This window comes from Taudactylus pleione, unplaced genomic scaffold, assembly GCF_031769625.1.
Source record: "Taudactylus pleione unplaced genomic scaffold, aTauple2 ptg000333l, whole genome shotgun sequence".
In the NCBI taxonomy this organism is placed as follows: domain Eukaryota; kingdom Metazoa; phylum Chordata; class Amphibia; order Anura; family Myobatrachidae; genus Taudactylus; species Taudactylus pleione.
In genome coordinates this window covers 52,618-77,784 of record NW_028284734.1, presented here as the reverse complement: position 1 = coordinate 77,784, position 25,167 = coordinate 52,618, and the positions used below count along the sequence as shown (strand labels likewise).

Sequence of the window (25,167 nt, the reverse complement as noted above, 5' to 3'; positions counted from 1 at the left end):
CCTAACTCCAACCCCTCTTCCCATTAACGTCCCTCCACAAAAACCCATACTGAAATCCCAACTGGTGTTTATTAAGCATCACATAAAACTTCGCCAAGTTGCATCTTCATTAGGGACAGAAATATTATGCAAATAACATCTATTTTTTACAGTTAGTATAGGAGGAGGATAAACTGTGAATAACAAGAAGTTTTTGTACATATATATAAGTTAAGTTTTATGGGATTTTTTAGGCATTCGTTAATGATGGTAGCTCCAGTTTCAATAACAGTGAGTAAATCAAATGCAGGGTGTAGCTATGAAATTATTGCTGCTGTAAAATAAAATGTATTTCTCGCCATAGCACAAATGAAGATTGGTTGTGACAACAGTGTTGTACGACTGGTTTCCAGTGGCAAATTTATCAATCGGGTGACATTCGAGTACAGCCTGCTAGACAGACAACTGGAAAGGCAACAAGGCAACAGTGTGGAGGAGGTCTGCTCACCACTTGACTGATCGGGTGATTTTTTTTTTGTATTAACAAGATGTTATTTACAAATAAATGAGTTACTCATAAACTATTCATTTGTAACTATTTATTGTCCCTTCTGTTGTTTCACAAGCAATATATAAAATATGTATAATATGTTATTTTTATATGATTGGCCCTAGTTCTATATTTTAGAGCAAGGTGACAAAAAATAAACTGTACACATTTGCGAGAGGTATAACTCTCTTAAGACATTGTTCTGCTAGTATGATAAAAACAGACCCCCAAAAGCATGGGCCAAATCAAGATTATGGGGGAAGATTTATGTCCAATTGTAAAGCGCTGTATAGTATGCTGGAACTATACAAATAACATTATAATAATAATAATATGTATTTATATAGTTCCAGTATACTATGTGGCTCCATACAATAGGAATTCGGGTTGCATTCCTGCCCTACACATGTATGGCTAGCATAGGTCTTTGAGACCATGACAATTACACAATCATACTAAAGTACTATATAGGTACAGAGATTAGCAAAGGTCGTATCATAAATTTACTATTTTCTGTCTGCAAGCAGCAGCTCCCAGGGTACTAAAGAAGCATCGGGGTGGGAAACATTTTGAGAGGATTAGGGGAAAACAGGGTCAGAATAGAGGGTTACAGACCAGCAGCTTTGGGGTCCTCATCCATATTGCAGATGTGAGTGCTGCTACCCTTATTCTTACACCTCTGCCAAGTGTGAAACTGTTCTCTTTCCCATGAGTTGGGGTTTAATTTTCTAGAGCAACGGTTCTCAACCTCAAACACCTTGCAGCTTTTGCATTATTTATACCCTCAATATTTAACATTTTTCAGTAAAAAAGGATGCGGCTAATAGGCACAGAAATGACACTTAACAGAATTATTTTATATATAGATAAAAAACTTTGTAGTTTTTAGAGACAAAGATCATCTCACTTCGAGCCACTCTGCAACAACAGTCAGGTGCAGGCTTTCTGGCAAAGTCACATCTCACTGTCATGGCCATCTTCACAGTGCCTGGTGAATCCTGACAGCCATGGCAACCTCACCCACACTACCCCCATACCCAAATGCAAGGAATAACAATAATAATAATAACAACTCATCTGGCCCCCAGGCAGCCCCATCCATCATTACCAATGTTGCTTTTAGTGTACCCCTGGCTGTCATAGTATGTACCCCTGGGAGTACAAATATCCTGGTTGGGAACTTATGTTCTACATAATCCCCAGCAATATTATGAAATGTATTGTTTAAACTGCATTGTGTAAAATATTATATAATGTATCCAAAATAAAGACATTTGAAAACTATTTTACATTTCAAGTTTTAATGAAAAATAGAAAGAAAAGCAAGTTCTGGTGATTATGGTAAAAGATTTTATCAATGTATAAAAAGAAAGTTTTGTTTATGTACAATAACAGGTTATTTATTTGTAATAAAAAATATTTCAGACATGAATAAATATATACACAAATATAGCATTTAAGCTGTTTCATTTCTTTCTTTCCTGTAAAAAAAAAAAAAAAGAAAGCAAAAACAATCCTCACGACACAGTTATTTAATGTGAAGTTAAGACACCCATTGTTTTGAATCTTACATTATGCTAAATAATTTACCCACTAACTAGCGATAAACAAAAAGACACAAAAAAGACTGGGTGCTAATCAATGGATCAAATGTTATGAGAAATAGCAGCAAATTCACCCAATGGACTTTTGTCTGCCCACTACTAATATAGAAATACCACATTAAAACAATGGTGATACGCTAATAAACAGATAGATAATTTACCGAACAGTTTTGCTCCAATATGGTGGCGTTATCAAAGAGGACATCTTTGATAAACCCCCATATTGGAGCAAAACCGGTCAGAGATTTACCTGCCAGTGATTGGATACCGCAGTAGCTTTGCTGCCACGCTACTGGAACTTGGATCTTGTGCTGTGGAAGCCTAATAGACAGAGATTCCAGCTCCCTGCTTGAGACTCAATCAGCACAACACTACAAGGGACTGTGACTCAAAACAGCTCACTTTCTTTGGGTTCATGCATTGGACTGGACCCCCACTACTTACCAGGAGTGCCCACCGCGAGCATGCTTCATAGGAGGTGTGTCTTCCAAACTCAATGGATTGTTCCTGGGACCCTGTAACTAGGTATCAATGTTGTGAGAGACTGGTGTAACAGTGTGCACATATATATCATACAAAAAGAGCTTCACATATTGATTATCAGATTTTCCATATGTCATCAATTTGACAAGAGGTTGCTCCAGGCATCAAAGATCTAGTGATTTACTTCCATTAGAGGCAGTGTATTTTTATATTTCAATTCTTAGGAGTGCACTTGGTTTTTTATATTGGATAATGTGATTATTTATAAGAGTAAATCTGAATATATCTACTGACATATTCTATTGCTATAAAGATTATTAATATTACATAGATGGTGTCTTGAGAATTTTTTTTGCCATTTCAGGAAATACATAGTATATTATTGATGAGGGGTTTATTCCCTTCTTTGCTTTGTACACACAGGCCATTGCCAGATTGTTTAATCCCAATATATCTGAAGCAAATTATTCTATTTTTTATTTAAATAGCTAATAATTATCAGGTTATACGTAACATAAATATATAAACTCGCAAAGTGTTTAACCAGAATTATATACCTTTTAAATCATTTGGATAATTTTCTTTCGTAAAGATAACGATGCACACAAAATGTTATAAGTAAAATGTTTTTATATTCATCAAATCAATCTTCATAAAACAGTGTTTAAACTTAACAATACTAGACAAAATAGAGAGAGAGGGAGAGAGAGAAAATGGCTGCTGTGTGAGATTATGTGTGGGGGTTGTTGGAGCCTATTGTTCAAACCACATGGTCTCTGATCACAAACTCCATTTTGAATGTCACAAAACTCACATAATGTTGTAACTTCTGTAAATCATATATCCATTAATGATCATAATTATAATAACTTTAATAAACCTATTTGAACTATACAACACCAAAACTGGGTAGAGTGATAACTATGATCACAAGACTAGTAATTCACAACTTCCATTGAATCAAGCACATGATTCAATTGGGAAACGTGGAGCACATGGAATTTCCTTTGTTCACACCACATGGAGGTAGCCAACTTTAATAAACTGCAGACTACCTTTCACAGGGTAATTATTACTTATACCAAATCTGAACTATAAAATCCCCAAACTATGATAGTACATAAGTTCACAATACTATCACAATATGGCTAGCAATCCACAACTCCCATGGAACCACAACCAGTAGCTGAATTCAACCTGAAATATTCACATTCCATACTACAATATTTGAACCAGATTCCATTATATAATGTTTCAGAAAGTATAAACTACTAAACAGTGTACATTACTTATAAACTTATTACAATGTAATTGACCACTACCGAGTTACGGGTTCCTTCATCACCAGTTGATATCAAACAATTATATATCTACAGATTGCAATATTTTACCCAATTTCCATCTTAATTTTAACTACACAATGTTACAGTCAGACCACAAGAATACAACACACACTAAACCTATCTCTCTCAAACAGTGCGATTGTTGAAGCGCATGGTGGATCGTATGAACGAACTACAGTCTCCATTAAACACATGTGAATAGACAAAGACTATACCATATCATCCACTGTATGCTAACACAGACTTATGAATTCCCTTACCAAACTACAAACTTATTACATACAATCTATATAAGCTAAGAACAGGTTAATACAAACTTGTTACAAATACCCATATAGGCTATCTAATGTACAGTTTACTTAGCCATTATGAGTAGATATCTCCAGGCCTCCTGGGGAATGAAGCTGCATTTTGGCCTTCTGGGGGGGGGAGTCTGCTCTGCCTGTGTCTATGGTGTCTCCTTGCAAGAATTTGTGTTTCTCCAAGTGTGTGTGCCTGCATCTGTGTGAGACACTTTGATCTCTGTGAGAATCCAACCGTTTTCCTATTACCTGATAGGTGTGTTCAAAAAGGGGGTGTTTCAATCCTTTACTTTGAAACTCATGCCCAATCACCTGTGAGGAAGCTTCAAGAGGAAAAAGCCTCTTGCCGGGGGTATGCTGTGGAGTGTGAACACCTTAACAAATGCTAATTAGATTGTAGTTTCAGTTAGCCATCTCTATTGATATGCTGGAATAACCAGTTCTGTGTAAACTTTTTTTGGGGCCTGACTGTCTCTGGAATATATGAATGAAACATATATATTTGATTCTAATTGTATAAGGAATTATTATTATTGATTTTAATATACACACTGTAACAATTATTTATCTTTTTATTAGCGCATCACCATTATTTTGTTGTGGTATAACTAGAAGTAAAGACTCGAACACTTATGCGGAATTAAAAGGACACAGCCGAAATTAAATTTATCAGATTGTAATTGTAACGAAGGTGGCATTAAGAAAGCAGTGCTCCGAGGCCACAGCCCAGCAATCGTATATGACAAAATAAGGGGCGGATCCCCACCCAACGTAAACTGGCTTGAGGCAGTACCACTCTCTCTTAATTGGCACAGCCTTGACTCCTCCCTAAGATGAAGGCCAGGTTCCCCCCTAAGGTAGATGACCAACTTGCCGCTATCAAAAGGAAAATGCTACCAAGGCACTCTTATGCCAATAATAGGCCGCCCAGGAGCACTGCCTCCCGCCAAAGCTCAGCTCAAAGAACCCAGCCCCGCCACCCATCAGGAACAATTTGCACTGCAAAGGAATCCGCAAAGGTCTCTAATAAACCACTCCAGACCTGCACCCATGAGGTGTACCCCATCGGGCCTATAAAAACTCTCCTCTTCATAACGCAATTGAGGGTACCGTATAACACGCCCTCCTATATGGGTGACCAGGCTGGAGACTGCAGCGATGACTTTCCTACGAACCCGATCTAAGGCTGCGCCACCTGGCGAGCCCCTCCAAAATGGTCTTGGCACTATTTCTGACCAGACTAGCTTTACTTCTGGCCATTTCTCGGAAACTAAGTGCAGGTCCCTTTAAATGGTAGTTATAAGTTCAACACCTTTGCAAGTACCCAGATCTTTGCCCCCCAAATGTAGGACTAGCCAGTCAGGGGTCCCAAATATTGCCTCTGCCGTCCATAATGTAGCTAGAAGGCCGTCCCAGCGCATGCCCCTGAAATCGAACCAACGAATCTTGTTAGTACCTAACAACTGGGCAGCCTGAAATGTTAAAGGATGCTGATTAGCCCAGTAAATATGAGTGCCCCACAAACCACACGCGACAGTTACCATTCCCAGGAATACCTGTAAAAAGGACTAATTACCTCAGAATTGGTAAAATTTTTGAACGGCCTAGCTAAGGGAAGGGAAACAATAGTTGGGTGACCCAGATGAAGGTGAAAAACATAAAACCTCTTTGAGGGCAAAACTGAAAAGCTCTTCAACCTCCAAAGCGGCAGTAGGCATAAGAGCCCTGGGTTTCCCAACAAACTCTTAAGAAGCGCTGCTAACTATGTAACTTATTTCCCCGCAAGTAATCCTGTAAGTTGATGGCTTCCATTGACCTTACTGTTTTAAGGCATCGACGGAAGCACCAGCAGCTGCTGCGCAAGTTGCTGCCCCAATCCTGAATGAATGAGTTCTGAACTGATCTAAAGGCAAAGTCTAAAGCAATCAAACCGTCTTGAAACAAACTTGTAAACTGAAACTTGGAAAGGGGTGTCCGGTCAGCGTGGATAAGCCATTGCATGCCGATGGAGGGCCAAACCTTAATAAAGCGCTTGGCCAAACCCACGGATAGCGATCCACCGCCCCCTAGCAAGCTGATCGGTTTTTGATCTAGGTATACGGCATAAAATCAGGTACTGCTTAACAACTACATTACTGAACAATAAACCAGATGATGTTGAACTCTTATTTACTGACGTCAACTCGCCAATTCTAAATGCCACAAAATAAGCTAATGAGAATGCTAAACTAAAGACTGTTGCATCGTAATTGCCCCTTGCGACTCCTGACACCGCAACTATCAGCTCCCTCAAAAGTGTCGGATCAATAGGCCTCCGCAAATCCGCTGGAATGAGGCGTTCCTTCACCCAACCCCTCATTGCTTTAGTTAATAAAAACAGTTTGGTTGGGTCTGTCCCACTATGTAGCCTTGAGAAATAAGAAATGCCAGACAGAGTTACTGACATAGCCACTCCGGAACGACCCAGCTCGAGCCAGTTCCAAACAAATTCTAGCATGCAGTCATGTATCGGTTTACCTCCCTCTGTCTTGGAAGCTAAGAAACCTTTCCAACCATTCCAGGCCACCGAATAAGTCCTCAGCATACTTGGAGCCAACGACATCCTTCAATGCCGGCGCGATAATCTGCCAGACATGGACAGGACAGGGTAAGCCGTGCGCATTAGCAAAGGGAGCCAACACTCAAAACTTATCCCATTGAAAATGAGGCAAGGCATCCGCTATCTCGTTCTCTACACTTGGAACATGACAAGCCCTAAATATAGCCCTGGAAGGCTCGGAGATGGAAACCTGAGGACTCGAAACGACGTGTGAGGTGGTGGAATGAGGAGTAGCTATAGCTAGGGGAGCAGGATGGGCTGCCGCTGGAGGAGCAGTGATTGATGTGCCAGCAGGAAAGGGGGGGCAGAGGGGGGGTTGGTGGCGCCGGTGGCAACGGAGGAGGTTGCAGAAAAGATACCGAAGGCCATCAAAGGGGGAAGCTGGTAAGCCTGGTAAAAACCTGCTGCACCTTGCAAAACTGGGTTAAGAAGGGGAAAACTTGGAGCCATGATATATTGCATTGGAGTCTGTTGCAAAAAGGGGTGGGTGGCCCTAAACTGGGTAGCAAATGAAAGGGGGAAAGGCTGCTGCAGTGCTGCGCCTGGCAAATAAGGGGACCAACCGGAATGAAATAGTGGGGCAGGGCTGGGAATTGCCTGCATACGAATGCCTAGAATCCTCAGAACCCCCAGGAGAAATGGCGCAATGTGAGCCCCTTGGGCTAAACAACAAGGGTGACATGCAACTGCCAGAAGGCAAAATCAGTCTGCTATGTGTCTGCTGAACAGGGGCTAAAATGGCCGCCATGGCTGAGTGGGTGGAGCTACCTAGCAGGGTCGCCTGCGGGGATGCCTGGGTGGGTGGGGGATGACTGACCTGGTGGTGGGGGGTGCCCAGGGTACTGGCAGCAGCCCCCGAAAGCCAGGCAGTAAGGGAGAAAGCAGAGTGAGCACGGCAACTGTGGCCATAGGCATGGCATTGCAGCCTGCTGTGTACTGCGCCTGGAGGAAGCCACCACCGCTTCCATTAAGCGGTGCGGCAGAGGGGCCGAGGCATAGCGAGGACTAGGCTGGTGGGTGGGAGGGGAGCAAAACGAGTGAGGGTGGAGAGATGAGGGGGGGAAGGGGGCGGTGAGGATACAATAAAAGTCGACTAGATAGAAGGTGGAAGGAAAGGGGACAGTGGGAAGAGCAGATTATAATAAGGAAAAGGCAGAAAGGATAGAAAAAATTATGTGACAGAATATTTAGGTACTTAGCCAGCCTGGTTGAAAAACTGGAAAGAGGAAGATGGCACCTCTCCCAGGCTATTTATAAGACTAGTAGAGGCCTAGCCCCTTACTCAACAACCATAGGCTACTATTTTGATGGACAACCTCCCGGCTACGCCCCCTTTTCTCCCTTAACACTTTAAATGGAAAACTAGCAATATTCCATAATAAAAACAGGGTGCTTATCTTTCCTCAAACTTATGCAAGTATTCAGATGCCTATAAGGGGTATATTAATATTAACTAAAGTGCGGTTTTATAGAAATGGAGATGTTGCCCATAGCAACCAGTCAGATTCTACTTATTTCTCTAGCACCTTCTAGGAAATAATAGCTAGAATCTGATTGGTTGCTATGGGCAACACCTTCACTTCCTTAAACCCGCACTTTAGTAAATATACCCCTCAGTATCACTAGCATAGGAATGCTGTAACTGGAAAGGCCAGGAACACAGCAAGTTACACATGAGCAAATTTATAGTGATTACCCAGCACTTGTACTTCCATTGAGGAGGAAAATGTAGGTTACACTACTGACTACAATGCTTTTGACTCATATTAAAAGATTACATGGACCAGTCAGCACCCTTATTTTGTAATAACTGAAATATTGTAAAAGGGAAATATTTCAATGGTTACTGAAAGAAAGGCAATAAAGAGCCTGATTCAGCAAGCAACGCAAGTGAGCGAACGCACGGTGCGAGCCGATGTTTGCGATCTGTGCATGCATATGCATCACATTACGTCTGCGCGAACAGGTTGCTGAGTATGGTAAGGGCTCTCTCAGAGTATGCAGGGAACCCGCAGAGACCTTCGATGTTGATTGACAGGAAGTGCCTTTTGTAGCTCGCACCGTGCATTCTCTCACTTGCGTTGCTTGCTGAGTCAGACCCACAGTGCAGAACCTGTGGTACATCCCTCCCCAATGAATACTCATGCACTTGGATGGGTTTAAATAGCATCATTTGGCCAATAAAGACCTGTCAGTTTTCAAGTAAATTTCTCTAAAAAATTCATAAAAATCAGCCATTTGGCACCTTTTAAGAGCCTCCAGTACTTGCTTATGGCCGATAGCAGTCTTCTATATGATCCTGCTCAGAGGCGTTCCTCCCCGCGGTGACACCTGGTGCGGAGAGGGATGCTATGCGCACGGCAAAGCCGAGCGCCGACTAAATGGGGAGTGGCCTCTGGTTAGGGGGCGTGGTCTCGGGAAGGGACGTGGCCTCGCGCCCGAACCTCCCCGGCCCGTAGTTATCAATGGAGTGGTGGGAGATGTCGGAGGTGCAGGTAGTGCTGGCTCCCTCACTGTGACAGGAGCCAAGTGCTGCACTTAATGCTACAGTGCAGCACCCGGCTCCTGTCACTGAGGGGGAGCCTGCACCTTGGTGTCACCGACACCCGGGTGCGGCCCGCCCCCCCCACCTTGTGACGCCACTGGTCCTGCTATCTTTGTTGCCAAATTTTGGGGGTCTAGGATGGTTTCCCCCACTTTTTTATGCACTTCTCACAGGATGCTTTTTATAAAAATATTGCACAATCTTGCCGTGAGTACCACATATTGCCATTTTTTATTTAATCTTGCAAATCTCAGGTGCCTGCATTCACATGATGTATGCAAATTTCATTAAACAAACTTTCATGAACTCGTTTCTAATTGAATTGACCCCTATGGGGTCTATTCATCATTGGGAGCTGAATGACCCAATGATAAAGTATCCAACTTGCTGCAAGTTGCGGTGGTGGATACTTACATTAATGACAGGAGCAATTCAGTACTGCTCTGGTGCGGGGACAGTTGCTCTGAAAGCAGCTGCCCCCTCTATCAGTAACACTGCTACCAAAGTAGTAGCCTTGTGCAGATGCGTGACCTCATCCCATAGGAAGGGATGAGTCACCCAGAATCAATCCAATCTGAAGATAGTTTTTGGAGTTTGATTGTACGAACCAACCTATCAGGGCAGGGTAGACTGGACAAGGAGGGGGCACTGGGCTCGGAAGGGGGTGGCAAAGGGCAGGGAAGGCTGGTTGGACTAGGGGGGAAAGGGCAGGGAAGGCCGGCTGAATTAGGGGAGGGGCAGGGAAGGTAGGCAAGCTGGCTGGACAAGGGCAGGGAAGACAAGCAGGCTGGCTGGACTAGGGGGCAAAGGGCAGGGAAGGCCGGTTGAATTAGGGGAGGGGCAGGGCAGGGAAGGTAGGCAAGCTGGCTGGACAAGGGCAGGGAAGACAGGCAGGCTGGCTGGACTAGGAGGGGGGTGCCAATCACAGCTCCAGTCCATAGTTGAAATGTTGTAGCGTCTATGTTTTTTCTCCCTGCCTGCCGCCCCGTGCTTTCCTCGCTGCTGCCACCCGGGCCCCCTCTCTCACTGGGCCCGGTACTGGAGTCCCGGCAGTCCCCCGCTGATAACGGCCCTGAACATCTGCTGCGAGCACTATTGTTTGCATAGCAGGAAACATTTCTGATATATCCTGATTTACAGCCTTAAATAGGGGTGATACTTAATTCTGCCTTGACAATGCGGAAACAGCTGTTTCCACATTTTTTAGAGGGAGATGTACTAAGCTTTTTGGAGTACTCTGCTCCTAACTGCCATGTTACAGGCTGTGTTTGAAAAATGACAGTTAGGAACTGATTTGTTGGTAGTTTATCACTCTCTAATATCACTTTCCAGAACTTAGTACAGTACATCTGCCCCAAAGTGACTAATATAAATACGGCTGTGAATAAGAGACCCAATTAGTGTTTTGGTGCCTTACGTTGCCTAGTAGTAACATTGCCCATGGTCCTCAAGATGTCAGTGATGTCATACATTTGCCCACCTGCTGTGCTAAGCGATGCCCCACTATGGACACTATCATACATGAATAACAGAGTACAGTATATAATAGGATTTAAGGCAGAGACAACACTGTATTGAAATGAGAGCTTCACAAACTTCACATACTATAAGCTATGCCTAATAATAAGCATGTTATCATATATTTGTCACCACATATATAGTAGTCTCTGTGAGATAGGCCTATTGACAGGATGATGGGAACTCACACGTTAAATTACTCACATACATATTATATGAGCACCAGAACTTTGTGTAATTTGTTCATTGGGAAAGACAGTTACCAATAGTCTGAAATTCCTGGTGCAATTAGAGGTAGATATTTATTATGTACTAGTAGTTTTACCTTTAATATATAAGGGGAGGGAGATGTATCAAACCTTGGGGAGAAAGAAAGTGGAGAGAGATAAAGTACCAACTAATCAGCTCCCAACTGTCATTCAGCTACTTATCTTAGTCTGGGCAGGTTTGAGTTTACCATATAGACTTACCCCTTGACTGGCGACTGGAAAACTATACTAGCAGAGGTTGTAGAGAGACACCACAAAAGTGGTAAAAGTGCTATCGGTCAAAGCAGGGTCAGACTGGCCCAAAAACAAAACATGGGGGTCGGCGCACATCTCTATTTAAATACATTATACTCTATTTGACAGGGTTTCTTTAAGCGACCATACAGAGTGTACATGGTTTTAAACTGTTCAGTCAATGAGATATAGAATTACTGGCAATTATATTTCCTTTATGCATTGCGTATTGTGATTGTGGGTGATCTGTAATATATTACACAAATTACCTCAGCTTGGAATCCTAGTTACAAGCTTCTCTCAGCCTTTTCCCAAAGAGCCCTAAACTTTCATTTAGCCACTTCTGATGGTGGCAGCTATTTATAGACATTTATACAGATGCATCTCTGATCAAAGCAGACAATAGGCTTAACGTCATACAAGTCATTCCCAGCAGTCTTCATTATAGTTATCTCACGTTACACGCAGGACAATAAAGTCCCAGAGCTGTAATTGCACTGAGCTGGTATTATATCTGATCAGATAAAGGGGCAGGTTTTGTTGGCTGCTGTATATCAACCTCTGATAAGGCTGCTATGGGATTTCAGGCAAAAATAGTTTCCCATTCTTTTTATATATAAATGGCCATTTACTATTCTCCTATTCAGAAAATCCCCTGAGACCTTGAAACCATTAAATAGTGGACTGGTGTGCAGGATTTTAAAAATCACGATGGATAAAGAAGTCTATTAGTTATAGAGATAACAAAAAAACATAGTAATTAAAAATGTACTTTAATGTCTGTCTATTAGAAAGTTCTCATACCAAGGGGCCTGTTTACCACTGTATATTTGTGCCGATTGATACATTCCACCGGCACGATCGCATCTTGTAATACGATCGTGGGCGATACTGTCTTGCCCATAATGCATTGCAAATGCGATCATTAATAAATGGGCCCCCGAAGTACATAGGTAAACATAAAGGAGTCGGTGCAGATTACATGCAGAGTACAACGCAAGTTGGCCATAATTGCTCTTGGAATGAAAGAACAATACTAATTGTGTATATTCCCCCGTATGTAGAGCTGTATATATCTTCCGGTGCACCTAACCTTTATTCATATGCTTGGTATGATACCCGTCGTCATCATCATCAGTATGCTGCCGGCACAATCGCAAGTGGAGATGTAAGTGAATACCGCTCTCTATCACATGTAGTTGTCTATATTTTGAAAGTTGATAAACATTTTCAAAACAATGTAATTAAATGACATTATTTAAAGTCACTTAAGTAAGAAAGATAAATGCAGAAGTATACAGCCAAGGGTTTAATGATGGATGGATAACCAACTCACAAAGAGATAAATATTAGAGTGCAAACATACAGGGCCTGATTCACTATGGATCGCTATTCTGCTTATATGCACGTAACTGCGTTGCTAATATCAGCGGTGTTATTTAAATGTGTGCATTCGCATTGCGATCACAGCCTGACATAAGGACGCCCCCTCACTCTCATTCGTATACTTGGCCAACATAGAGAAACAATCGGTCACATCGAGTAACATCGGACCCATACGCACAGTTAATGAAGCCCAGACCTCACGCAGGAATTGCTTACTTCAGCGCATGCTATGAGAGGTTTTGCAGTGGCTAATTTATGCCTGCCCATGCAACAGCATTGAAACGCACTGGCTAGTTTGCGCACTGCAATGCATATGCATGCGCAGTATGCAACAATCAGCCAATTGCGTGCGTATAAGTGCGTTCCTTGCTAAATCAGGGAACTGGATTAAGCTAGGTTGCAAAGCAGACATTAAGAGCAAAGAAAAAGGCCAGCTAAACTTTTTTTTTTTAATATAGATCAACCACCCTTCCATCTTTCACAGAACTCCAGTTTAAAAATTCTGGGCTTGCACTTCAGAGGGGGGGACTCTGAACTGGCACATAAGGGGTTGGACTCTACACTGGCACATAAGGGGCTGGACTCTGGGCTGGCACATAAGGGGGATAATTCTGGACTGGCTCATAAGGGGGGGATCCTGGGCTGGCACATAAGTGGCTGGAGTCTGGGCTGGCGTATAAAGGGGTGATTCTGGGATAGCACATAGGGGGGACTCTGGGCTGGCACATAAGGGGGGACTCTGGGCTGGAACATAGGGGGTGACTGGTCAGGCACATAAGCGGGGGACTCTGGGCTGGCACATAGGGGATGACTCTGGGCTTGCACATAGGGGGGGGACTCTGACCTGGCACATAGGGGGGGACTTTGAGCTGGCACATAAGGGGAGGACTCTGGGCTGGCACATAAGGGGGACAACTATGGGCTGGCACATAAGGGGAGAACTCTGAGCTGGCACCCAAGAGGGGGACTTTGGGCTGGCACTTAAGGAGCGACAACTGTGGGCCAGCATCTAAGGAGGGATGAGTTTGAGCTGGCACATAAAGGGGGACATCTATGGGTTGACACATAAGGGGGTACATCTATGGGCTGGCAGTCACATAAGGGGGACAACTATGGGCTGGCACATAAAGGGGGGATTTTGGGCTGACACATAAGGGGCTGGACTCTGGGCTGGCTCATAAGGGGGGGACTCTGGGATAGCACATAAGGGTGGACTCTGGGCTGGAATATTGGGGGGTACTCTGGTCAGGCACATAGGGGGGGATTCTGGGCAGGCACATAGGGAGGGACTCTGGGCAGGCACATAGGGGGGGGACTCTGGGCAGGCACATAAGGGGAGGACTCTGGGCTGGAACCTAAGAGGGTGATTCTGGGCAAATAAGATTTTATCAGTAGAACTCTTATCAAATTGCTGGAAGGCCCTCCGTTCAAAGTAATTTTTTAATATGGCACTCCAAGAAAAAGTTTGGATGCCCCTGACATAGAGGGTGAAGGTAAACTAAATTAGTCAAATATGGTCACTGTTAGAATAAGTTGTCTTTGGATCACTGGAGTATTCAGCATATGGAAAAGATTATTATCTGATGAATCTGTATCCCAGTGTTTCAAAAGTTATTGTAATTCATTTGTGAGACACCACTCACAGGGTGGAATGTACTAAGCATCGCATCCACGATGAAGTATATCCCACCTCTTATCGGGTGCACACTGGGGATAGAGGGACTTACGGGTTTAACACCCAGAAGTCCCTCTGCAGTCCAGAGGGACTTCTTGGTGTTAAACCCGTAAGTCCCTCTATCGGAGGCTATAGTAAAGGACAGCTTTTACTGGGAAATACATTTTCACTTTAGTACATCCTGCCCACAGTGTACTTTGCTCTGGTATTCAGATGAAAATAACTGCACAATGCTAGAAGGACCCTGTAAATGAGTGATGCAACACAGCAGTACAAGTGATACTTATGGGTAGATATACTATGCCCCGGTTTGTCCGATCATCAGAGGCTTTGGCAGATTGTTTTAAAATGGCAATAGGAATTAGTTATAATCCAGGCTTCTTTTCGGATTACTGTAATTCCTAATGCCATTTTAAAACGATTGGTCAAAGGAACCGATAATCAGCGACATTGACAAACTGCTATTTAGTCACTCTACTCCTTAGTGCGGTGTTTCCCTCTGAAGCAGAGTATACACCCATACAGACGGTGCTTGCCATAGCAATTGTAAAATTAAGATTACCATTAAGATTTCACCACTGAAAAAAAAATTACATACGAAAATAGGATCACAGAAATGAAAAGTTTTGCAGCAAAAGACATTACCAACTATTTTAGGTCCTGGTGGTAACAGGCAAGAAGATTATGGAATTACTGAGAATATTGCTTATTGAGGATATAGGAGGCCCAGAGTGGAGAACACATCTTAGTCATCATAGGCATTCTGGTTTACTGTTCAGGTCCAGGCTTTGGGATAGGACTACCCACAAATTACCAATACAATTGACTCTGACCTTTGGCCCATGAACAGCCAGACTAGACTGAAACCAAATCCGTTCAGAAAAACTTTATTATCACAGTCCACCTAAACATAGACAGGGGTAGCTTCTCGTTCCTCATAGTGAGATTATCGACAAGGCCTGACATGCTGATGACTATTTCAGATACATCTGATGCAGGGCCATCTCTTCCACTGGGCTTGTTGGGCAGTTGCCAAAAGGCCCAAAACTTGTAGGGGCCCGCCAACCCGCCCCCCTGCAGCCGCGGTCAGTTGGTAAATTTGTGATATTTTTATAAGCCGGCTGCCGGTGCACTGTATTATGACCTCAGTCCCAGTTTCACTTCATCCGCCGGTTTCAGACCAGTCAGACAGAGTCTCTGCATGTGTGAGAGGTCTGATGGGCATGCAGAAGGGTTTCATTTTATTGACCATTTACATTTTTTTCCCGTGAATGGATGGGTAGGGGCCCCAGTGCATTGATTTGCCCAGGGCCCACACTGCTGTTAAGACAACCCTGATCTGATGTAACATGTTCCTAATAGACATCTAAATAAAAACTGAGCAGAGGTTTCCCGGCAATTACGGCTGTCACAAGGGACTATTCACTATACCATCAGTTTGGCTCCTGTCAATGTTCTAATTTTCTAATCTCAGTGGGACTTTGGTCACTGTAAATTATGAATAGGTCTATTTACCAAAGATAGAAAGCCCATTTCTCTATCAAAGCCCACGGTCAGTGATAACTTCTGGAAGCCTATTTAACAAGGATCTCAGTACCACAAAGACGAATTATCCTTAAAGGAAAATATATTTTAGTATTTAAATAAGAAATTTTTTTTTGCCGAGTTAAAGATATTAAACTTTTTTTTATATATTTTCCTGATATTTTTATAGATTTTTTTTTCCATTATTTTTATTATTAATGAAAGTGCAAGTGCGGGCCTCCAATCCACTGCTTTGTAGGAAAGCCAGATCATGCATGTGTAAATACATAACCTCATGCAGTATAACTCGGTTGTCCCAGTAACATAGGACCTCATTCAGAGTCGGTCGTTGCGGCCGCACGGTCATAGGGGAAAAGGGGCCGGATATAATGATGCACTCGCAAGTTGCGTCCTTAAGTCCGGATCGTTAGCTGGCCGACCAAGGGGAGGATGCGGCCGTAAGACAAAAAATACGCCCCCTTCTCGTACGCATTAAACGTCATCTCCGGCCATATAAGGATTAATCGAGACCATCGGTAACCATCGAAACTGGTCGTAGAGCTTAAGGTTGAGCATACCATCTCTTAAGCACTACGATCAGGTCAGTGTATAAACCACCCATGTCACGTGTGCCATGACACTACTTTGTTAATTATGCACTCCCATAAAACGCCGCTTGCATAATTAGGCACGCCTGCGTTCGGATCTCCACTCCCCCGTTTTCAAGCACCTTCCCCTGTTACCACCCACAAACGCCTCATTCTGTCACTCAAACTACCGACCTGGCTGTGTTCAAGTAGAGAGAAATTTCTGATCGTAGCAGCTAGTTTGCGCACGCGCATTGCGAACTTTACGCATGTGCAGTTTAGCGAACATCGGTGGCGTACGACCGTGCGGCCGCAACGACCGACTCTGAATGAGGTCCATAGTCTCAGTAAATTCAGTGATACAAGATTATTTTATTGATAGAAAATATTTGTTATCGTTGCTTTATAGTAAATAGGCTATTTTAGAGGGAGATGTATCAAGCATCAGAGCGTGATAAAGTGGAGAAGTTGCCCAAAGCAACCAATCAGCTTCTGCCATTTATCTAGCACAGTTTTTGAAATGACTGTTAGAAGCTGATTGGTTGCTATGGGCAAATACACCACTTTAACTCTCTCAAAAGCTTTTTACATCTCCCATGTTATCAAAGCTTGGAGAGAGATAAAGTAACAACCAATCAGCTTCTAATTGTCATTTTTCAGGCTGTGTTTGAAAAATGATAGTTAGGAGCTGATTGCTTGGTACTTTATCTCTATGCAAGCATACCTCCCAACATGACGCTCTCCAGGAAGGACACAATGCTCTGCTCCTGGACTTCCCTGGTGATTTATGATAGGTGGTGGCTCCAGAGGGGGGGCTGCAGTACAGTCCAAAATTCAAATAGGGGAGTCACACCAACTGCCAGTGAGTCCCAGCCAGTGATGTTTGGCAGCGTGTGAAATGACAGCTGGTGTGGCTCCCCTATTTGAATTTTGGACTGCGCTGCAGCCCCAGCTCTTACCAGGGAAGTCCAGGACCAGAGCATTGTGTCCCTCCTGGAGAGGGTCATGTTGGGAGGTATGTGCAAGCTTAGATATATCTCTCCCTTAGGACCCTATCAACGAGACATAACCTCTTTAGTACTTGCTACAGGGATATGTCCTCCTTTCAATATTTAAAAAACAGAGGTAAACTAAGATTACAGCTGTTTGTCTCTGAACAGGGCTGCCATCAGAAATAATGGGGCCTGGGACTGACTCAGTCCCATCAACAGTATCCATTGTCTGAAATTGACTACACATCCATGAAAATGGCCTGGCCCGGGTCTGGGAGAAAGGACATAGACACACACACACATACACTTAACTTACCTGTCTCACTCACTTGTCTTCTGTCTCAGCCTCTATGCTCCGGACGCCGGCTCCTCACACTACCCACCCGCCGCGGCTCCTTTCTCTCATTTAGCGGCGCGGCGTGACATCATGATGACACGCCGCACCTGCTTCAGTGTAAAAAAAAACTTATTAATAAGAGGTGGTATCTGAAATGATTCACCCTTATTAATTTGTTTATTGTGAAGTAGTAATATCAGAGCTATTTATTGGGTAGCGACTCTATACATTATTTACCAACAACTTTTATTTTATATTTAAAATAGCGCCTGGTGTTGTATGTTCATAAAAAAAAAACTTTATTGGGGTCAAGGTAGTGTGCATGGCGGCCAATGCGGGAGGGCGGAGCGGCTGGGTGAGAAGTAACTCACAACAAGTCACTTACTCACTCACTGTATTGTGCAGCGAGGGGGGAGGCCCGGCCAGGGGGATAGCGGTGGGCACCTGTGCGATTTGGTCGGGAGCCTCCTGAAAATCGGGTGCTGCTCCCGACCTCCCGGGAAGGCAGGCAATTCTCCCGGCTGCCGCTCACCCCTCCTATCCCCCCTGCTATAACCCCTGTATCCCCCGCAGCGGGGAGGGGGCGGTGACGCGATTCGCGTCATTTTGGCCCCGCCCCCTGCTGCACAATGCCTATTTTTATCGGCATTGTGTAGCGGGGGCGGGGCCAAACTGAAGCGATCGTGTGACTCCGCCCCGCCACGCCCACAAGTGACATCACCCGACCAGCCACTCCCCCTTGTCTCGGCCACGCTCACCCCGTCCTGCCGATCTGGCTGCTCCCTCCCGGAAGGAGCAGCCAGAATGTCGGCAGGTATGGATATGGTTCCCATTGCCAGAAATGGGGACACGGCAGCATCATTTCTGGCTTCAGCGAAGCCTTCCAGGTTTTGCTGTATCCCCACTGGGTGAAAGTGGCGTGTATGTGCAGACTGGCCGTCATGCATGCACATGACAGAGCAGCACATCTCTGGCAGCAGAAGGCTACCAGCAGCAGAGAGAAGGATACCGCCGAGGAGGGGGGCGTCGCTGGACCTCGCTGTAGGGGTATTTAATTTTGAATACCAGTGGCATGTACTGTATGTTAGTATCATTGCAATACGAAACTAAATTTGCCGCTGGTATTAAAACCCATTAGTAAATAGGCCCTTAACTTAAGGAAGAAGAAATCTATTTCTGCAAAGAGCTAAGACCAAAAAATACTATTGTTCTTCATCTCATTAATGTTACTAGTATCTAACAAACATTGTCTATCTCTGCACAGCAGGAATGTAACAGCTGCTCACATTGTCCACCGCTGCAGGCCAGGAACATAACGCTGCATGCTAGGAACATAACGCTGCACGCTAGGAACATTACAACTGCTTACGTTGTCCACCACTGCACGCCAGGAACATACAGTGACACTGCACGCCAGGAACATACAGTGACACTGCCAGGAACATAACACTGCATGCCAGGAACATAACACTGCACGCCAGGAACATAACACTGCATGCCAGGAACATAACACTGCATGCCAGGAACATAACACTGCACGCCAGGAACATAACACTGCATGCCAGGAACATAACAGTTGCTTACATTGTCCACTGCTGCATGCCAGGAACATAACGCTGAACGCCAAGAGTGTTACAGCTGCTTACATTGTCCACCGCAGGAACATAACAGTTGCTTATATTGTCCACCGCTGCAGGCCAGGAACATAACGCTGCCTGCTAGGAACATTACGCTGCACGCCAGGAACGTTACGACTGCTTACATTGTCTACCGCTGCACGCCAGGAACATAAAGCTGCATGCCAGGAGCGTTAGGGCTGCTTACATTGTCCACCGCTGCAGGCCAGGAACATAACGCTGCAAGCCAGGAACATAACAGTTGCTTACATTGTCCACCGCTGCACGCCAGGAACATGATGCTGCACACCAGGAGCGTTACAGTTGCTTACATTGTCCACCGCAGGAACATAACAGTTGCTTACATTGTCCACCGCTGCACGCCAGGAACATGATGCTGCACACCAGGAGCGTTACAGTTGCTTACATTGTCCACCGCAGGAACATAACAGTTGCTTACATTGTCCACCGCTGCACGCCAGGAACATGATGCTGCACACCAGGAGCGTTACAGCTGCTTACATTGTCCGCCGCTGCACGTCAGAAACATAACAGTTGCTTACATTGTCCACCGCTGCACGTCAGAAACATAACAGTTGCTTACATTGTCCACCGCTGCATGCCAGGAAAGTTACAGCTGCTTACATTGTCACCGCAGTTGCTAATATTAGTGGGGAAATGCAAATGTTTGCAATCGCATTGTGATCACAGCTAACCATAAGGACGCCCACTTCCCCTTACACACATCCGTATACTTGGGCAACATAGCAAAATAATCGCTAACATCGGTTAACATCGGACCCATACGCACAGTTAAAACAGGTCAGACCTCACTCAGGAATTGCTAACTTCAGCACACGCTATGAGCCCTCATGCTGCGTATGGTATTGCTGTGGATAACTTATGCATGCCCCTGCAATGTCGTCCCAATGAACTGGCATGCCTGCGTTCGCCCGACCACCCCTCCGTCACCACCCACAAACGGCACTTCCTGTCAACCAATGTGCTCGGGGTCTGCATAGCCTCTGCAAATGCATGTCCCATTACAATTGCTAGTTCGCGCACGCGCACTGCAATGCATACGCATGCGCAATGCAAATCATTCGACCGATTGCGTGCATCTTTGCTACTGTGATCCTTGCTGAATCAGGCCCCTTGTCCATTGCTGCACGCCAGGAACATAACGCTGCACGCCAAGAACATTACAGTTGCTTACATTGTTCACCGCTGCACTCCAGAAACATAACAGTTGCTTACATTGTCCACCACTACACGCCAGGAACGTTACAGTTGCTTACATTGTCCACCGCTACATGCCAGGAACGTTACTGTTGCTTACATTGTCCACCGCTACACGCCCAGAACGTAACAGTTTCTTACATTGTCCACCACTGTTCACCAGGAACGTTAGTTACTTACATTGTCCACGGCTACATGCCAGGAACTTTACAGCTGCTTACATTGTCCACCACTACACGCCAGGAATGAAACAGCTGCTCACAATGTCCACCACTGTTCACCAGGAAGGAGATGTAGCAAGCCTTGGAGAGAGATAAAGTGGAGAAGTTGCCCAAAGCAACCAATCAGCTTCTGTAATTTATCTAGCACAGTCTTTGCAATGACAGCTAGAAGCTGATTGGTGGTTTTGGGCAACTCCTCCACTTCATCTCCCTAGCAAGGCTTTATACAGTACATCTCCCCACAGGAACGTAACAATTGTTTATATTTTGCACATAACAGCTGCTTACATTAACCCCCCCTCCCCCCGCTGCACAAAAGGAAAGTAACAGCTGTTTACATGTCATCCGCTGCATACCAGGGATGTAATAGCTGCTCCCATTGTCCACCACTGCACACCAAGAACATAACAGCTGCTCCCATTGTCCACCACTGCACACCAAGAACATAACAGCTGCTCCCATTGTCCACCACTGCACACCAAGAACATAACAGCTGCTCCCATTGTCCACCACTGCACATTAGGAATGTAAGTATGTAACAGCTGCTTCTATTGCCCACTGCTGCACCGTACACGCCAGGAATGTAGCAGATGCTTACATTGCCCCCACTACATGCCAGGAACGTAACAGCTGTTTATATTGTCCACTGCTAACCATTGGGGTAGGTGCCTGACCCTAACCCTCCCTCCTGGTGCCTAAGTCTAACCGTCGGGGTACGTCGTGCCTAACCCTAAATAAAAACAAAACAGAAAACATGTCGACCATTTTTGTGTCGACATTTTGACCATGTTGACCATTTGCACCTGACGACCTTCTTATATGTCGACCTTTAATGTTTCGACCTTTTGTCCCTGTTGACCTTTTGTCCCTGTAAACCAATTGACTGTCCAAGGTCTGGTGTCTATCTAGACACACCTGCGTTCGGCCGAACACCCCCACGTCACCACCCACAAATGGCACTTTCTGTCAATTACTGTGCTCGGGGTCTGCGTAGCCTCTGCAAACGGATTTCTCATCGCTATTGCTATCCGCGCACACGCACTGTGATGCATACACATGCGCAATGTGAATTAATCGACCGATTGCGTGCACCTTTGCTACTGCGATCCTTGCTGAATCAGACCCATTGTCCACTGTTGCACACCAAGGACGTCACAGCAGCTTATACTGCCCTTCCTGCACACCTGCAACGTAACAGCTGCTCACATTGTCCACCGCTGCACGCCAGAGATGTCACAGCATCTTACATTCCCAAATGCTGCAAGCCAGGAACGTGACAACTGTTTACATTGTCCAGCGCTGCACGTCACAGCTGCTTACATTGCCCACCACTGCAAGCAAGGAATGTAACAGCTGCTAACATTGGACCTGATTCAGACCCGTTCGCTAAGTTGCGCTCTGAGCGACTTTCACCCATCTGCGCATGCGTATAATTCGCAGTGCACATGCGCAAGCCAGTCTTTGGTTGCCCGCAAGCCACTATCAGGTCGCTACTTTGAGTGACAGATAGTACTGTTTGTGGGTGTTAACTGGGGAAGGTGCTTGTAAACGGGGGAGTGGTGTTGCGGACGCAGGCGTGTCAGGCCACCAAAACGCCGTTTAAAGGGCATGCATAATTAGCAAAGTAGCGTCATTGGTCACGTCACCTGCATGTATTTCAGGCCGCACTGATCGCAGTGCTTGCGGTGGGGTAAGGCAACCTCAAGGGCTGCAAGCAGCTCCAATGGCTCTCGATGATCCCGATTATTCCTACAATTCCTGGAGATGACGTGTGTTGTGAGTGGCAAGGGGGTGTCTATATACACTTGCGAGCGCACTTTGCCGTAGCTCACTAAAACATAGTGGGCGTCCTTACGCGACGCAGTACGAGCACTTAATTTAAAAATCCAGCCCCTTTTTGCCAGTGAGCAGCCGCAACTTGTGAGCGGGTCTGAATGAGGTCCATTGTCCATCACTGCACACCAGGAATGGAGCAGCTGCCATTGTCCACCACTGTTCACTAGGGGGGAGATGTATCAAGCCTTGGAGAGAGATAAAGTTGAGAAGTTACCCAAAGCAACCAATCACCTTCTGTAAGTTATCTAGCACAGTCTTTGCAATGACAGTTAGAAACTGGTGAAGTTGGTGGTTTGGGGCAATTTCTCCACTTTATCTCTCACCAAGGTATTGATACATCTCCACACAGGAATGTAACAGCTGCATACATTGTCCACCGATGCTCACCAGGAACATGACAGCTGATAGCAAGTTTATTAGTACATTCTCTCAACTGTAAAGGGTCCATTCAATTTAATGCGAATTTGCAAAAGTGAAATCACATCATTAAACTTACATGTATTGTAGCAATGTGTGTACATGAGAAATGTAAGTGTCAATCAGAAATGGTGATTTGCAGGATTCGCACAGATGTCGAGCATCTTCTCTAAAAAAAAAAGCGACTGGGCAGACGTGTATGAAAAAGTGGAGAAATTATCAAGGAACCCCAAAAATTGGCAACTAATACCCCTTTTAAACCGGAGCTAAAACCTGGATTTTTGAAGTGTTAACCCGGGCAGCTCCCTGGTGTAAAAGGGGAGATGGTTGGATCGCCGGGTCGAGTGACCCAGCAATCCAACACAGGTAACTAGCAGGGTTTAACACGTGAAACCCTGCTGTGAGAACAGCGCACTCCGGGTCACGATGACCTGGAGTGCACTGCTAGCCGGCCGATTGGTCTGGCTTCAGTGGCGCTTGGAGATGACGTCATCTCCAAGCAACCACTTTCACTCCGCAAAAGCCGGGTCTATGCAGACCCGACTGTGGTGTGAGTGGCGCTGACTCGGGAATATCCCGAGTCGGCGCCGGCAAAATTCCGGGTCTGATCCGGATTGGAACTTTGGCCCTGATTCAGAGCCGGACGCTCTGACCAGAGCGCTCGCTCTGAATCAGGGCCCACCTCCATTAAAATGGAGCGTCCTCCTGGACGCTCGTATAGCTGTGGGTCACCACCCACAGCATATACGAGCGTGCAGGATGATGGTCGCGATGGTCTTGACCATCGCGACCATCGCCACTGCGAGCAGAAGCCTGCGGTTGAGTTTCTCAACCGCAAGGCCAGGAGTGATTTTGGCTCTATCAGAGCCAAAATCCTTCCCACTGACATCACTAGTGATGTCAGTGGGGCCGGCTTCTGACGGTAGGCATTCCCTTGGGAACGCCTCCGTCTGGCAGGCACGCCCCCGGCATGCCCACCAAAGGGGGCGTGCTGTCAATCAACATCGACAGCACGCCCCCTTTGATCAGGCACTAAGAGCGAAGGAAAGTCCTTTGCGCGTCGCGTCTCGCGCATGCGCACGATGGAGCTCCCTCCGTCGTGCGCATGCGCAGTGCAGACCATCTACCCACTTGCGAGCGGACAGCCGCTCGCGAGTGGGTCTGAATCAGGGCCATTGTTCCAACTCCGGGTCAGACCCAGAATTTAGGTGGAAAAGGGGTATAAGATATCAAGACAGTACAGAAGGCGGATAATGGCCATTAGTAAAGTATTGACGGTTCTTAAAAGGTGTGAAATGGTTACTTTTTACTTTGTTTAGTAGTGGTAGAAGAATTACAATAAGCAAGTGTTTTTCAGTAAATTAACTTTACTGTATTTTGAGGGACATTAAAATGTGTTTCATGTGATTTTTCAGTGTTTTTAAACAAGTTTGTAAAAGGTTGGGATAAACACTTTAGCTCCCATGTGCAAGTTCAGAAACACCTCTCCTATCAATAGAACATCTCCACAAACCTGTCCAACATTATTTGCACCTCCCCGTACCTATCCCACATCATTTACACCTCTACATACCTGTCCCACATAATTTGCACCTCCACATACCTGTCCCACATAATTTACACCTCCCAGTACCTGTCCCACATCACTTACACCTCCACATACCTGTCCCACATCACTTACACCTCCACATACCTGTCCCACATCATTTACACCTCCATATACCTGTCCCACATCATTTACACCTCCACATACCTGTCCCACATCATTTACACCTCCACATACTTGTCCCATATCATCTACACCTCCACATACCTGTCCCACATCATTTACACCTCCACATACCTGTCCTACATCATTTACACCTCCTTGTACCTGTCCCAAATCATTTACACCTCCACATACCTGTCCCA

General features: G+C 45.2%; 1 protein-coding gene across 2 annotated transcripts in view; it reads left to right on the top strand.

Annotated features, from left to right (window-relative positions):
* The window catches only part of CRHBP (corticotropin releasing hormone binding protein), a 49,976-nt gene extending 48,058 nt beyond the window's left edge, over window positions 1-1,918 (top strand). For both annotated transcript variants that reach the window (XM_088443678.1, XM_088443679.1), the window contains exon 7: window positions 344-1,918. In XM_088443678.1, the coding sequence (XP_088299804.1) occupies window positions 344-498 (155 nt within the window). In that variant the 3' untranslated portion in view covers window positions 499-1,918. The remainder of the gene's footprint in view (window positions 1-343) is intronic.
* The last annotated feature ends 23,249 nt before the right edge of the window (window positions 1,919-25,167 follow it).